Source organism: Quercus robur, chromosome 9, assembly GCF_932294415.1.
Source record: "Quercus robur chromosome 9, dhQueRobu3.1, whole genome shotgun sequence".
NCBI classification, from domain to species: domain Eukaryota; kingdom Viridiplantae; phylum Streptophyta; class Magnoliopsida; order Fagales; family Fagaceae; genus Quercus; species Quercus robur.
Window position 1 is genome coordinate 12,631,086 of NC_065542.1, and position 14,393 is coordinate 12,645,478.

The following is a 14,393-nucleotide window of genomic DNA, read 5'->3' on the forward strand; positions in this document are numbered from 1 at the left end:
TACTGTGGCTGTGTGCATCTGAACAATATCACAAAAACACATTCTAGTAGATAAAGAGTCAGAACAACTTGACAAAACACACTGAATTTCAACTTGAACCTAGTAAATAGTATCAATATATATCTTTATTCTTTAATCCTTCTCTTTTTCTTTTAATGGCCCTTGGGGAATTTTGCTCAAAACCTTCGCATCAAACGATGCATACTGCTTCTTGATTTCAACCATTACCATCTCAGCAAAATGAATCGACCTGGTCGTCGTATTTCTCATAAAGCACACCATAAACTCTAATCAAAAGTCACGGGATTCTTTCTCTGTTTCATATTTTTAGTACAATTACGTGGTTAAAATCAAATTTTGATGGTGAGAGTTGTAAAATAGGTCGATTTCTTTTTAAGCCTATAACATGATGAAAACAGATTGATATTTTTCTTTTCTTTTCTTTTCTTTTTAGGTTTGTTTAACACTATTAATTTGGACTTGACAGCATTATATATCTTCACTGCATATCATTCTCCAGCTTAATCATCAGCTCCCCCGGAGGTCTAACAAGTAAGATCTAAAACTCCAGACTATCTTAGGAACACCATATTCATTTATACTGTGGCTGTGTGCATCTGAACAATATCACAAAAACACATTCTAGTAGATAAAGAGTCAGAACAACTTGACAAAACACACTGAATTTCAACTTGAACCTAGTAAATAGTATCAATATATATCTTTATTCTTTAATCCTTCTCTTTTTCTTTTAATGGCCCTTGGGGAATTTTGCTCAAAACCTTCGCATCAAACGATGCATACTGCTTCTTGATTTCAACCATTACCATCTCAGCAAAATGAATCGACCTGGTCGTCGTATTTCTCATAAAGCACACCATAAACTCTAATCAAAAGTCACGGGATTCTTTCTCTGTTTCATATTTTTAGTACAATTACGTGGTTAAAATCAAATTTTGATGGTGAGAGTTGTAAAATAGGTCGATTTCTTTTTAAGCCTATAACATGATGAAAACAGATTGATATTTTTCTTTTCTTTTCTTTTCTTTTTAGGTTTGTTTAACACTATTAATTTGGACTTGACAGCATTATATATCTTCACTGCATATCATTCTCCAGCTTAATCATCAGCTCCCCCGGAGGTCTAACAAGTAAGATCTAAAACTCCAGACTATCTTAGGAACACCATATTCATTTATACTGTGGCTGTGTGCATCTGAACAATATCACAAAAACACATTCTAGTAGATAAAGAGTCAGAACAACTTGACAAAACACACTGAATTTCAACTTGAACCTAGTAAATAGTATCAATATATATCTTTATTCTTTAATCCTTCTCTTTTTCTTTTAATGGCCCTTGGGGAATTTTGCTCAAAACCTTCGCATCAAACGATGCATACTGCTTCTTGATTTCAACCATTACCATCTCAGCAAAATGAATCGACTTGGTCGTCGTATTTCTCATAAAGCACAGGTACCTTATGCAGCAAGACAAAGACTGTTTCACAAATTTCAAATTGCCAACACAAATTAATTAAATTCCTTTTTGACCAAATACTTTAACAAGGGACAGAGAACAGAATTCCTTACCTATGTAGAACAAGGTCAGGAAGTTGCACCAATTCCCAACTATTGAAAGAACCCACAAGCCAGCAATAACCTGATAACCAGATTAGCAAAGAACCTTGTTAGTGACACAATCCAAGCATTCATACAAGGTAAGATGTAACAGTAGAATTGTGATCTATGAGCAATGGACTGCAAGGTGGAAATGGTCAGTTCTTTTTGGCATGCATGTTTTGCTTAACATGTTCTGTATTTACTAAAGGAAGATATATTTTCAAAAGTTTTAAATGATTAGTTGATTACTACTTTTTTCCCTACATCACAGCTATTTAGTATTGTCTTTTTACTGATACACTGATACACTTATTTGGTGGTCTCTGTATAACATCAAAAGCCTTTCTCATGCATTAATAGGATATGAGTTTACATTAATAGTATAGCATCATCCAAATTCTATGTTAACATTTTCTTTGAAGTATTTATTATTTTCAATTCCAAAAATAGGATATGAGTTCAACCTAAAATTTTTTTTTACCATAGAGAGTTGCACTTCGATGAAAGTTGTGCAAAATCAACTTTCTTGTCTCTAGTTGGGATAGTTATTAATATACTTATAAAAAATAATCTACAATAAAATAAATATTTTTAAGTTTAGATTTCCGAATGTAATACCCTAACAGATATATAAACTTATGATGCTACTTGCTCGTAAACAATTCTAAAAATCCTTTCTATCTCTTAAGAGTGTCATTGCCAAAGAGCCACCAAAAAAAGACGAATTTTTATTAGAAAAAATTTATTTAACAATCAAAATTGAAAATACCATGGGAAAAGGTCCCTAAACTTCACTATCATTCTAGCTAATGTATCTTCTCTTCCTTACATTACCTGTGGGGGAAATTTGCAAACCAACTGTGTAATGGTTAACAATGTAGTAAGTTAACCAACATTTGGAAAGATTAAGGAAAACAGCATCTCGAGTTTTAGAAACTCGACATGCTGTTTAAATCTCAACGCACTACACTAGCGGACCAGTTGCTGAGCTGGACTTAAAAATGCCACTTAGATCTCGAGTCTTTAAGACTCAATTTCTACATAATAAAAATCGAGCCTTAGAAACTCAAAATATATTTAAAATTTGCATAGAACTCGAGTCTTATAGACTTGAGTTCCACTGGAAAAAATTTTATAACGCTCATCAGTCTATAAAACATAGATTAGTCTTCACAGATAAAAAAGTATCAGCCCTCACTCTCTCATCCAGAGCACTCAGCCTCATTGCCTCACTCACCCATAACTCTCACACCACATTGCCTCTCACTCTCACTCAGCCATAACTCTCACACAACATTGTCTCTCACTCGCACTCGTCATATTGCCTCTCTCACTGCTCTTCCCTCTTAACAAATTCATATCTCAGGTAAGGGTTTTTTGATTTGATTGTCATTGTAGTTGGGTATTAGTTGTTGTTGGGTGTGGGTTAAAGACTTTGTCTATTTGTTTTGTAGATAGTTAACATTACTTAGTTAAGATACCAATATTGTGAATTATAGACTTTGTTTTGTTAGTGTTAATTTTTTGAGTATTTATTTGCATGGTTTTTGTTATCAAAATTTTATTCATCATTTCTAGGCTCTTATTTTTATTATGATCTTACAAGTTTCTTGACTTTATTCATCATTGTTCTGGGTATGAAATGGGTAGTGAATGAATTGTAATGAATGGGTATGAAATGGGTATGTAATAATGCCCTTTGAATGGGTATGAAATCGGTATGTAATGAAATGAGTGATTTATGGATATAAACTGAATTGTAATGAAATGGGTATGTAATTCATGCCATTTAATGTGTAATGAAATGACTTTTTTTGTATTGGGTATGAAATGGGTATGTAATTAGATAAAATGTTGTATACTTTTACAAGGATTTTGGCTTTTTTTTTTGTATTGGGTATCGAATGGGTAGTCTAAGCATGACGGAAAAATGATTTGGGTATGAAATGTGTAATGTAATTCATACCTTTTGAATGAATTGGAATTTGTACTTTGTGTAGTTTGACTAGATAAAATGTTTTTTAACTAACATAGTAACTTGACTCTAACAGGTTCACTATGCCTAAAATTGATATAATCCTATACCACGGTGGTCCACTTAAGAATGCAAATGCGAACAAGGGATTGCCATTTGAAAAGCCGGGTATAAAGACCTATTATACCCAAATTGATCGTAGGTTGAAGACCCTTGATGAATTGAAGATGATAGTTATGGAAGAATTGTGTGCGAATCCTACTGTACACAACATACAAATTACTTATCGTATGCCACATGAAGTCTTGCAAAACCGGATTAATTACAAGTATATGACGATAGAAATAGACAAACATGTAAAGATCATGTTTGACAAGTTGGATAGAATACCTGCAGTAAATGGTATTGAGTTGTACATACAATTGGAGCCGCGTGCAGAAGTTGGTATTAAGGAAATCCAGCAAACAACCACAAGTTTACAGGTTACAATTCCGGATGCTCAATATGAGTATTCTACACATGTAGAGGATGATGATGTTCATGCCGATGATGATGATGATGATGACGACGATGAGAGTGATGATGACGACTATGTTGATGAGACTATTGCCATTAACGGTTAAAATTTTGTCGATAGAGATGAGTTTGAAGAGAGGATTGAATGAGGGGACTTTGGGGACTTTGAGAGGGACATTGATGACGATCAGACATTGGACGGTAGTCAATCTGATGCAAACAATGTTATTAGTGTCCAAAACATTATGGACACAATCCCTGCCTACGCACCTCCTACCTTGTCATTTTCTGCAAATACTTGGAAAAATATGGTTGATCATTCACATATTGAGACTCCATTTGTGTCTACTTGGAGAGAGGGGATGAATTTGTGCAAAGGGTTGACTTTTGCCAATAAAGTGGAGGTGCAGCGCGTATTAACAATTTGTGCCCTCAAGGAAAACAAACATTTTATGATTAGTAGGTCGACGACAAAAAAACTTTGTGCAAAATGCATGGATGAGTCATGCAAGTAGTATGCCTGTACAGTCATGAAGCTCAATCACCATGGACTATGGATGGTCACCGTGTATGTAGGCCCTCACACGTGTATACCGATTGAGGTGCGAAATGATGGTAGAATGATGACTTGTAATTTTATTGCATCAGACATCCTTAAGAAGTTATGTGAGGATCACACTACCCTAATTAAGCATCTCAGATCTATGATAAAGTCAAAATATCAAGGCCATAAGCCTTCTTACTATAAGGTATGGGATGTCAAACAAAAGACGATTGGGAAGATATTTGGGAATTGGGAAGAGTCTTATCAAAGGTTGCAAAAGTTGCTAATGGCATATATTGATCAGGATTCGACTACCCAAGTGTTCTATCGTACCACACCCACCGGTAAAGATGACACTGTATTTTTGAAATATGTGTTTTGGTCTTTTGGTCCATGCATTGATGGATTCAAATATTGCAAGCCGGTTATCAATATTGATGGGACCCTTCTGTATGGTAAATATCAGGGAAAGTTGTTGGTCGCAATGGCAACCGACGCTAACAATAAGGTATTCCCTCTCGCCTTTGCTGTTGTGGATTGTGAGTCAGGGTCCAGTTGGAAGTGGTTTTTACAATGCCTCAGAGATACGATTGGCCACGTGATACCTGACGAAGGCATTTGCATAATTTCTGACCAACATCTCAGTATCAAAAACGCTATTGCAAATTGGCCTAGAGTGGATAATGGAAGAACACGAGTATTTCATAGATATTACCTTCGACATGTTGGTAGCAATTTTAACACACATTTTCAGAACTCGACTCTAAAGTCAGTTGCATTGAAGGCGGGATATGCTACTCAGGTAGTTAAATTTGATACCATAATGGAATCCATTAAGCAGGTGGAAATTGAGGCCATTAGGAATAAGAAAGTGACAGGGAAGGATGGCAAGGAAAATAATCAAGATTATCTTCCATACACATACCTAATGAGCAAGTCTGTAAATATATAGACCCAGTCACATGATGGTGGGAGACGTTTTGGGGCAATGACAACTAATATATCAAAGTGCTTCAATGGTGTACTGAAAGGTGCATGGGGCCTTCCTATTGCCGCACTGGTTGAGTTCACTTGGTCCAAACTTGTTCAATATTTCCATGATTAGCACAAAAAATACCATTATGAGTTGTCAAAGGGTAAGAAATGGAGTGAATATGCCTTTGACCCGTGGGATGGAAATAAGTGTAAATCTGAGAAACACTGTAAATCTGAGAAACACTATCTCAAGGCATTTAGCAATGAACAGATGATATATCAAATAGTTACTTCATTCAACATATGTAGCGCAGGAGGGGGAAACCACAGTTATGAAGTCCAGTTACGTGAAAGAGCATGTAGTTGTGGGAAATGGCAAAACATAGGGATCTTGTGTTCACATGCAATTAGAGTATGTGACTATTTAAATATTGATTCGACCACATATATTCACCCATGTTATGGTTTGGACAATGCCCTTAACACTTATCAGCATGCATTTGCGGTTCCTAAGTCATAGTCATTGTGGAGGGATCCTATGGGGCCAAAGTGGTTGCCTAATCCAGCATTGTTACAGGCCAAAGGTCAACTAGTGAAGTCAAGAATAAGGAATGAGATGGATGGAGTGAGGAATAAGGATCGAGAACCGGGATGACAGAGGGAGGACACAGATTTGATAGAGAGTCAACCCAAGCAGACATGTGGACTGTGTCATGCTTTCGGGCATAACCGCAGAAAATGTTTGCAGTCCAGTGGCACTTCCACAAGCGATCATGTTCCACACTAGGTAGGTAGATGGCAAAAAGTTATACATCAGTTAAATAATTGTTGTGCATTCTATGTTTACTTAATTTTGACTATCTTGTCTCCTAACGTGATTAGTCCACGTATGGTTGCACCAACCCAAACTGTCGAAGGACACGGTCTAGGTGGTGTCTCTACTATGCAAAAATACACAAGTGGCACCCTTGCCATCCACGTATCCCTCCTTACAACGTAGAAGTCAGGAAAGTGGCCGAAGTCTGCCTCATATGGCTGCCACATAATCTACAATAGAAACAAAAAACAATTATCATAACATCTTAAAATGTGAAACAATACATAGATAAAGGGAAAAACAAAAATTAAAACAGAAGATATGTTAAAGGATGAAGCAATCATATTCTTAAGGAAAATTAACATAACTAAACAAATTTTTTGTATATTATTACCTGGTCCGGCTGCATTCTAACTAATTGCTCGCGATAATGGATCAAGGCTGTGCCGGATGGCCTACTCTTCGGGCCTGGCACCCACACCCACCTACAGTTATGAGCGAATAACGTAAGATAAGATAATACCACTTAGTTACTAAGAAGAGTACATTGCATAACACACTAAATATCAGGAAAGCAGTTACTTAAATGCAAGTGGAGCTTTTGGCCATGGGCTATAATCACATCCAGGTGGGGGTTCGATCCTCGGGCACAAGAATGGCAACCTTGCCCATGCCTAATACTAGACCAATTGCAACGCCCCACCAATCTGCGATGCCCCTTTCTCGCTTGCCCGATACAACGGTCTAGGTGGTGTGTCTCTACTATGCAAAAATACACAAGTGGCACCCTTGCCATCCACGTATCCCTCCTTACAACGTAGAAGTCAGGAAAGTGGCCGAAGTCTGCCTCATATGGCTGCCACATAATCTACAATAGAAACAAAAAACAATTATCATAACATCTTAAAATGTGAAACAATACATAGATAAAGGGAAAAACAAAAATTAAAACAGAAGATATGTTAAAGGATGAAGCAATCATATTCTTAAGGAAAATTAACATAACTAAACAAATTTTTTGTATATTATTACCTGGTCCGGCTGCATTCTAACTAATTGCTCGCGATAATGGATCAAGGCTGTGCCGGATGGCCTACTCTTCGGGCCTGGTACCCACACCCACCTACAGTTATGAGCGAATAACGTAAGATAAGATAATACCACTTAGTTACTAAGAAGAGTACATTGCATAACACACTAAATATCAGGAAAGCAGTTACTTAAATGTAAGTGGAGCTTTTGGCCATGGGCTATAATCACATCCAGGTGGGGGTTCGATCCTCGGGCACAAGAATGGCAACCTTGCCCATGCCTAATACTAGACCAATTGCAACGCCCCACCAATCTGCGATGCCCCTTTCTCGCTTGTCCGATACAACTCTCTGTACAACCATGCCAAGCAACCACTACCCTAACTATACTGTAGCGGATCACGAAGGTTCTGCAGGAACTCCAACAACATCAGATGCACCCTATTTCCCAACTTGTTCACGAAAAGCTTATCCCCTAGTAGCGCTAAAATATAGCATCGGACATACTGATGTATCTAAACCTCTGTTGCGTCATGAGGCAGTGGCTCTACAATAGCGTCAACAAGGCGACTGATAAGAATTCTTTGCCCCACCAAAGTTTTGTTGTCATTCGCCGGAGTAAAACCAAGCAACTCCATGCACAGTTGCCTCCAATCCCCATCCACCATAGCAGTCAGCACAACCAAGACCTCACCGTCTATAGGAAGTCCAAAAATGACCTCCACATCTTGTAGGGTGATTGACATCTCACCATGTGGAAGATGGAACATATAAGTCTACAGCTGCCATCGCTCAATTAGGGCCAATATTAGGCAGTGATCTATCTCTCTGGAATGGGCCCTAAACAATCCTTCCAGTCTTAGCAACTTGATAATGTCAATCACCCGATTATCTTGCATCTGAATGTTTGCCATCTCCTTAGTGTGACCACGGCACGTAAGTGGGCTCAAGTCCTGCAAAATCGATAAAAATTATAGCGGTTGTTAGAACTAGATATACAACTTTGAAAGAACTTGCTAACTAAAAGTCAAAGACAACATAAAAATTAAAGCGGTTGTTAGAACTAGATATTTCACCTCACCATTCCAATTGTCCTCTGATCGATGATATCATTGTCGCCAACAATGACTCTCATCAAGCGGACCAGGGTGCATGATCTCTGGCTCCTCTTTGATCCGAGGCTCCATACTGCAAAGAGTGCTACTGTGAGATCATTAATAGTGTGGGGGCAATGGAATGCTATTCTACATGCAAGGAAAATCTATACTGAAGAGCAGCTTATTGGCATTATTTAAAAAATGATGCTAAAAGAATAGAAAGCAAGAAGAAGTACATCTATAACTCAGGATTAAATAGAGTACTCTGCTATAATTGGGGATTCAATCCAGCCTTGATCTTTTCTATTCCTATGTAATTGGTAAGTTATTTTTAAAAATAATACCTCAATACAAGTGGAATCCTTTATTTCTCTAACCTTTTCTGACTTCTTTTTTTGAGTTGCAGCTTTAATTTGCCAAGGAAGACTACCAAAGATAAGAAAAGAGCAAGATGGTTTAAGTTATGCAATGCAATGTAGAGTATAGACAATTAAAAAGGTTATGAAAATCCTAATTTTTCTGTGCCAATGTTTGATAAGACTACATATATTTTCATTCCATCACCTTCAAAATTATATATATACAAGATTAAAATGACATTTAAATTGTCAAAAAGAACACATTTTAACAATACAACCAAACAACTTCAACATTTCAATATCTGACAACATAAATTTTAAATATTTCTTTCTCATGACATGTATAACGTTCAGTTATATATTTGTGAAGCTCACACCACATCAAATGCATTTTCCACTATATATATATATATATATATATATATACACATATATAATAGTACAGTAACAGAAAATTTCACATTCAAATATTTAAATTTTAGAAACAAAAAAGAAAACATAAATATTTCAAAGCAAAGCTAAATGGATAAGATGTAAAGACTATGATTTTACTTTCAACTGTAATCAATACCCTATTGCATGACAGATTAGTTACCTCTTGTTCAACTTTATTAACAGATAAATCTAAAACATCTATTCTTCAACTTTTTAATATATAGTCATAAAGGATAGATGTCATAGTAAAAGCGCAGTTTATAGATATTAGATCTCTGGAACAAGGGCATGACTAGGAATGCAAGCCAAGATTACCTGTTCAGGGGTTCCTTCAAAAAGCTTTCCACACGATAAGTTGACAAAGTGTCTCCAGTAAAAATTACCCAAGATTTGGGAAGATAGAAGCTAATGTGACCTGGAAGCAATAAAAGAGAACAAAAAATTGGGAGAAAATACATAAATACAAGAAGAAAAAAAAAAGATTTGCTTGCAATAAGATCTAGAATATGGAAATTTTAAAAATCCACTTTCATTGATCTTTTCCTATGGACCATGAGTGTAAAATCCACTTTCATTAATTCAGGAGTGTTTTATCAATCGTCATATATGTGAAATATTAAAAATAATACACAGACTTCAAGTGGGTTGATTGGTAGAAAAATGGGCTTATTGAAAAATCTAATTAAGCCCAAAACAAGTCCTAAGATTTGTGGCCTGCTCAGCCCTCTTTGATTTGGAGTTCCATCATCAAAAGGTGGCCCTTTGCTTGGGAGTAAGGACCTCACAAAATTGTACAAAAATAAAATCTGACAGGAAAGAACCATAGGTCCTTTTACCTGGTTTAGGACCACAATATAATACAACAAGCTTTTGGGCCCATATCTCAAACACTTTTACTTCAATAATTATATGTTTTTGAATTTCCCCCCAAAAGATTGAGCCCTTCAATTGAAGGGACAGAGAGTACTAAAAGTCTAAAACTACTTTGAAAACTAATTGCAAAAACCTTTTTTTTTTTCTTTTAAAACTGTAGTGGTTATATACTTATATGGCTAGCTTTCAAAATCACAATTTTGGAGTTTTGTTTGTCGGCAAACCTAGGCACCTGCGTAATTAGATTTCAATTTATTCATTATTCAAATCTAGACAATAACAATTACACACATTTTATCACAAAAAAAAAATTAGGCATGTAAACCATGTCTTTTTGTGCCTTACTCAATGATGTCCTCAACAATAATATTCTCTAGATTTTACAGCCAACTTTCAGCCAGTGGTATTGTCATCAGGTAGGGTTTTCTCGGAAACCAAACATGAATCACCAAAACCCAAAAAGATCCGAAATTGAAAGACGAAAAACCATCCTTAACACAGTTTAGGATCTATTAATTATTCTATTTTCTAACAATAGGTTTTGCAACAACTTTCTATAAATTAATTAATCTAACAACAAGTTTCACAACAAGCTTTTGTTAATCAACTAGTTTAACAATAGGAAATAAGCATAGCGGCATGGCTCAAAATTGTTACTTATATCCTAGTATAGGAACAGATCAGCAAAAGACATGAAACAGCAACCAGACCAATAATCTAAAAAAGTGTTGCTCCACTGGTTTTTACATTTTAAACTGCATTTCCATACCATGAAAGACCATCAAACATCAACAATGTTTGCCTCAAAAGTGAATCAAAGTTCCAAAATGCCATCTTTGAATCAAATCCAAAAATGGGTACTTGGGTTTCCTTGAAATAACACTTTTTTTTTTCAATTCTAACAATCACATAAAAACTAATGTCATTGCCAAAACATAACCATATTCTCAAAACACCAAAAAAAAAAAAAAAAAAAAAAAAAAAAAAATCCCAAAAAGATCCGAAATTAAAAAACGAAAAACCCTAGGTCACATCATGAAATTCCAAAATCTAAAATTGGAGAAAGAGAGAGAGAGATAGAGGAATCTAAGAAGCAAAAACGACAACGTATTGAGTAGAAAGAGAGAGTACCTTTGGCACGGTGGGCTACAAACGGTGTTCACAATGGGCTACGATTGCTTGAGAGTGACTACCTTCGTGACAGTGGGCTACGATTTTGCTTCAGCACTGGGCTACGATTGCTTGAGAGTGAGTAAGTGAGTTTGAGAGGGCGGAGCGAAAGGGTGTGTGTTTTCATGTTTGAACTTGAGGATTTTGTGGTGTGTGTTTCCATGTTTGAACTTTGAGGATTTTGTAATAAGCCGTTTGAAAGTGCTGTGGTTTTGTATTTTGGGTAATGGTGTGCAGATTTTGAATCTTATAAACTCAATTTCTACATGGCTCCACGTGGAAAATTTGTCCACCTAAGGGTATCACAAAAACACTGAACTCGAGTTTTAGAAACTCAATTTCTAATTAAATTTCAAGTTTTAAAAACTCGAGATGCTAGTTTCCCACATACTTTTAAAACCGGACAACAAACGAAATTATTAGAATATTAATGTTATTTAGAAAGGGTGTTTTTACCTATGTCATTACGTGATTGATGTATGTGTACCCCTTATTTTATGTGCCAAATGCCACTACTTCCCAGGTGGGCACTCCTAGATCGAGATAAACTTGTGAGCTATGCCATTGATTTGGAAAAAACTTTAGCTTCTTCATCCTTGGATGTTGAGCAGGTGCTCCTTTTCTATCAACACTCGCGCGTCTCTTATTAATTCTGAGTTACTTTTATGATGTCAAATTTGGACTAAAGAGTTTTTTTTTTTTTTTTTTTTTTTTTTTTGTCCATAAAATTTAGGCTTGTTTTCATTATAATCATTTATATTTAAAATTTTGCATTTTAACTTATCATGCTTGATTCTATTTTATATTAGTACTATTATACATCTTCGTTTGTAATTTTCAAAAAAAAAAAAAAAAAAAAAAAAATCTTCGTTTGTAACTTTGACCATATAGTACCTAATTAACAATCAAATTACTTACCATAAAAAAAATAATAATAAAAAAAATAAAAAATAAAAAAAACCAATCAAATTACTAAGCATTCATTTGACACCTAATGGTCAAATTACTAATAGAACTCACAGTAGAGTCAATATGAATACAAGTTCAAACATGAAGGATCAAAATAAAAGTAAACTCAAATGTTATGGGCTAAAACTATAAATTAGTTTTCAATTATGATAATTTCTCCAGTCTAAGGGAAACCCACAAGGGTGCTGCCAAATCCAGAGGAGTTCTGCCTTTAAATTGGGTTTCCCCATGCCCTCATCATGGCCGAAATATCTACTCCAAATTTCATAAATTGCATATCAGAGTTTTACAGTATACAATATTTAGTCCAAATCTAATTTTCATTTTAATTGTCACATTTCCTTTTTTTTTTTCTGAATATCAATTGTTTTTTTAGACCACCATGCAATTTAAAATAGTATTTATAAATAAATATTAAAAATAATAATATCATATATAAGGTGAGGAATTTTTTAACTCAATGAAATAACCTAATCTCATTTATTAAGAGATTAGAGTACAAACTTCTCTCCCCTAGTGTACTACTAAATTATCAACAACAACAAAAATGTAGGAGGTAAATTATAATAGTACTAGTATCAATAATTTGAGAACAAAAATTGAATTTTAATGCATAATTTGGGATTCAAATCATATTTTTACCTTGCTGGCAAGGTCACTTTGGTCGCCTCCGCAATGGAGTTATTTGGAAGGTCGTTCCTCTTTGTTTGATGTGGTGTATTTGGAAGGAGAGGAATAGTAGATGCTTTGAAGACTCTGAGCGTGCTATGCCTGACCTCAAGCTTCTTTTCATCCGAACCTTACTTGAATGGTTCTCTGTGTGGAGAAACCATCCTTTTTCTATTTTGGATTTACTTGACTTTTGTAATTTTCGTTCTTGACTTGCTCCCCCATGTATACTCCCTGTGTGCTTGGGTGTATCTTTTTTACTATCAATGAATTCTTATTACTTATCAAAAAAAAAAAAAAAAATCATATTTTTACCAAAATATTTTTTGTATTTCAAAAGAAAAATAAAAGGAATACATGTTTTCTTGTGGTGGTTTTTTTCCCAAAGCTAAATTGTTTTCTTTTCAGAGTACAACATGATACTCCCAAACCCACTATTAAGACATATGTGATTCATTTATTAAGAACATATGTCACTATTTTATGTAATTGGCTAATCCTTTGACAAAACGCATTTTACTTGTGTTTTGGTAGATTTAGGATGTGTTTAATACTTTAAGAAACTGTGTTTCAAGATCAAGTGTTGAAGTCATGCAAATCTGTCCAAGATTCAAGTCTAAAAAGTGCTTGTCTAAAGCTCGACAACTAGCCATCTATCGAGCTTAAGAAACTGTTCCAGCTCTGTGGCTCGATAGCTACTCGAAAGCAACTCGACAGATAGGCATTTGTCGAGGTTTATGAAAAACAGAATTTCAGTTCTGTTTTGACTCTAATCTGTGATTATATATTTGAGCTTTCTTTTCTCACAACTTTAGATATATAAAAAGATTATTTTAAGGACCATCAAAGTGGACATAAGTTGCACAAATGTTGAGCAAAGTTTGTTCAAGCAATTTGTAACCGGAGACACAGTTTCTAGTTCATCATTCTTGTGAAGAAGTTACTGTGTTTGTGTACCATAAGGTTTTGTGACCAAGCTTCTTCTTGATCTTCATCGTTGGGATGAACTGAAGAACTTTACAGCCAACAACCTTCTCTAGTTGGTAATTGAAGTCACGTACTGGGATCCGCGTAATTGGTTAGTCACGTATTAGGAGTCATGCATCAAAAGGAGAAATTGTCACTACAGAATAAGTCCAATTGGGTATTGGGGTAAAAGTTCAACTGTTGGTTAGTATTTGGTATAAGGTATTGATGATGATAGTGGAATTTCGAGAGTGGTGACTTTAAAATAACCCGATGGGATTTTTGCCGTATTGATTTTCCACATTCGTAAACAAATCACTGTGTCAATTTAATTTCCGTTGCACTTAGTGTAATTGGTAATTTGTTTGTGCTAC

At 35.3% G+C, this 14,393-nt stretch overlaps 1 protein-coding gene across 1 annotated transcript; it reads left to right on the forward strand.

The window, feature by feature from the left end:
* Nucleotides 1–4,644: 4,644 nt before the first annotated feature.
* Nucleotides 4,645–5,610, forward strand: LOC126700726 (uncharacterized). The gene has a single exon (XM_050398920.1). The coding sequence runs from the start codon at nt 4,645–4,647 to the stop codon at nt 5,608–5,610; it is 966 nt and encodes a 321-aa protein (XP_050254877.1).
* Nucleotides 5,611–14,393: the final 8,783 nt, after the last annotated feature.

Coding starts and splice junctions, on each gene's coding strand:
- LOC126700726 (XM_050398920.1), top strand. CDS start 4,645: ATGAAGCTCAATCACCATGGACTATGGATGGTCACCGTGTATGTAGGC.